General features: G+C 52.6%; 1 protein-coding gene across 1 annotated transcript; it reads right to left on the reverse strand.

The window, feature by feature from the left end:
- Nucleotides 1-225: 225 nt before the first annotated feature.
- LOC125513440 (GDSL esterase/lipase At2g27360-like) lies at nt 226-1,522 on the reverse strand. Its single transcript, XM_048678558.1, has 3 exons — nt 1,258-1,522; nt 965-1,180; nt 226-863 (listed from the first exon to the last, which is right to left on the reverse strand). Exons 1-3 carry the CDS (start codon nt 1,520-1,522, stop codon nt 226-228), a joined length of 1,119 nt encoding a protein of 372 aa, XP_048534515.1.
- Between the last annotated feature and the right edge of the window lie 596 nt (nt 1,523-2,118).

The following is a 2,118-nucleotide window of genomic DNA, read 5'->3' on the forward strand; positions in this document are numbered from 1 at the left end:
GATCAGACGATCGGTCGAGGCAGGGGTAGACTCGGAGGCAATCGCAATCGCCTACGAGGATAGAAACCCTACCAGTAGCGTAGGGGAAAAGATATTTTCTACTTTATCTTTGTCCATTGTCTTTTGCATGTTTGAATTTGTTTTTCATTAACTTGAAAATTATTCATTTATTGGCGTCACTACAGCTACATCAGTCGGTCATAATAAACATCCTAAGAATTCCATCTAGCAAATATGGCGCAGCGGGGTGTCGGCGAACGGCCCGTCCAGCACCCCGTCGGAGACAATCTTGTACGCTTTCTCCGTCATGTGCAGGCCGTCCCAGCTGGCGAACCCGTCGGGGCTGCCCCACAGCTTCGTCTGGTTGTTGCACGCCCCGCCGGTGTGGTACGGCCCGTTGCCGTTGCAGCACGCCACGAGCGGGTCGGCGATGCCGTACGCCTGCGGCTTCTGGACGAACTGCATGGCGGCGCCGTAGTAGTCAGCGTAGACGACCTTGACGCCAGGGTTCTGCGACCGGAGCCGGGCGAGCTCCTGCCGGAGCACCTGGTTGTGCTTCTGGGAGAATTCGTTGTACCACTTGAGGCAGTGGAGCTCGTCGTAGTCGGCCTTGACGTTGCTCTGGTGGGCGCCCAGGTACGCCGGCAAGCACCCGATGGGGAAGTTGCCAGGGACGACGATCGTCCTGGCGCCGAGGTTGATCACCTCCTGCACGGCGGCGCCGATGCGGGCGACCACGTCGGGCAGGTACTTCTCCGGCGTTTCACGGGGTCTCCGGCGGTCACTGAACCAGAAGTTGTAGTCGTTCCCGCCGATCTCGCCCATCAGCACCAGGGACTCGCTCAGAAGAGACCTCGTGGTCCCTGTGTCAAGACGAGAAATGATGTACAGATCTACTGAACCTCATGAAATTGACGACGCATGCATGCATGCACGTGCATATACTATACAGTATGTTGCTTACTGTTCCCGGGAGCGATGCGCGCGAGGATCTTCTTGAAGGATGCGAGCTGCCGGTCGAGGTTGGAAGGCGCGTTCATCGTGAAGTTGTATTTGGTCTTGTAGTACTCCAGCGGAAGTGCGATGGCGCCCCCCACGGCGAAGTTGGCGCCGGTGGGGAACTGCCCGGTCGTCTCCTCCGGGATGCTCGGCGGCAGCAGCGGCAGACCGAACGCCTCCGCTGAAAACATACAGATATAACATAAGCACCCCTCGCTTTAACTACAAGAATAATCGATGATGGCGGCGGCGGCTGACCGTAGAAGTCGACGACGACACGGCCGTCGGTGATGCGGCCGGTGGGGTGCTTGAAGAAGGTCATGCCGTAGGGGAGCTCCTTGATTGGCGACGCCCTGTTGCCGACGGAGTATAACAAGTTGCCGGTGTCGATGAGGGAGTCACCGAACGCGAAGATGCGCTTGTAGCTGCAGCCGCACAGCGCCACGTCGGTGTTGAGAAGCGCCACGACGGAGATGGCGAGGATGACAGTGGACACGCCGGAGGAGCACCTGCGACTCCCCATCTCTTCTCTGAAAATCAAGTATGTTTACTACATCGATTTACAGTTAATTTTGGTGTCCTTTTATAGAACTTCATGGGGTATGTGGGTGACATATATGGATAAATGCATATCAGTGTGTGTGTGTGTGTCAATCAAGGATTACGTAATTAAGGCGGAGGTATATACTTTTTTATTTATCGTCGGAGGTATATACTGGAGTACATGAGGTGAATCATATAAAAGGTTGATTTAATTCTATATATGAGAAGATATGGTTTTTATGGCCTTTTTTTGCGGGAAGTTTTTATGGCATTGCTGGTCCATCGTCCATGCATGGGCCGGCTCTAGTTTTTGGTGACAAAAAAAGGAGAAAGCTAATCTCTTGTCTAAAATAAAATGTTCTCTTATTAGCTCTTCAAATTATTATTTTTGAACACAGTATAGACACACATATACTCACCCCATGAACACACACGCGCATACTCGAAGATTCTAAATCCAGGAATAATGCGAGCACAGGACTTGAATCCTGATGGACCGGGGATACCACTGTCCCTCTAACCATCCAACCACACGCTCTTCAAATTATTTAGTGGTGGCAAAGAAAGTGTTCAAAT

Source organism: Triticum urartu, chromosome 6A (genome assembly GCF_056163025.1).
Source record: "Triticum urartu cultivar PI428250 chromosome 6A, HENAU_Tu73, whole genome shotgun sequence".
NCBI lineage: Eukaryota > Viridiplantae > Streptophyta > Magnoliopsida > Poales > Poaceae > Triticum > Triticum urartu.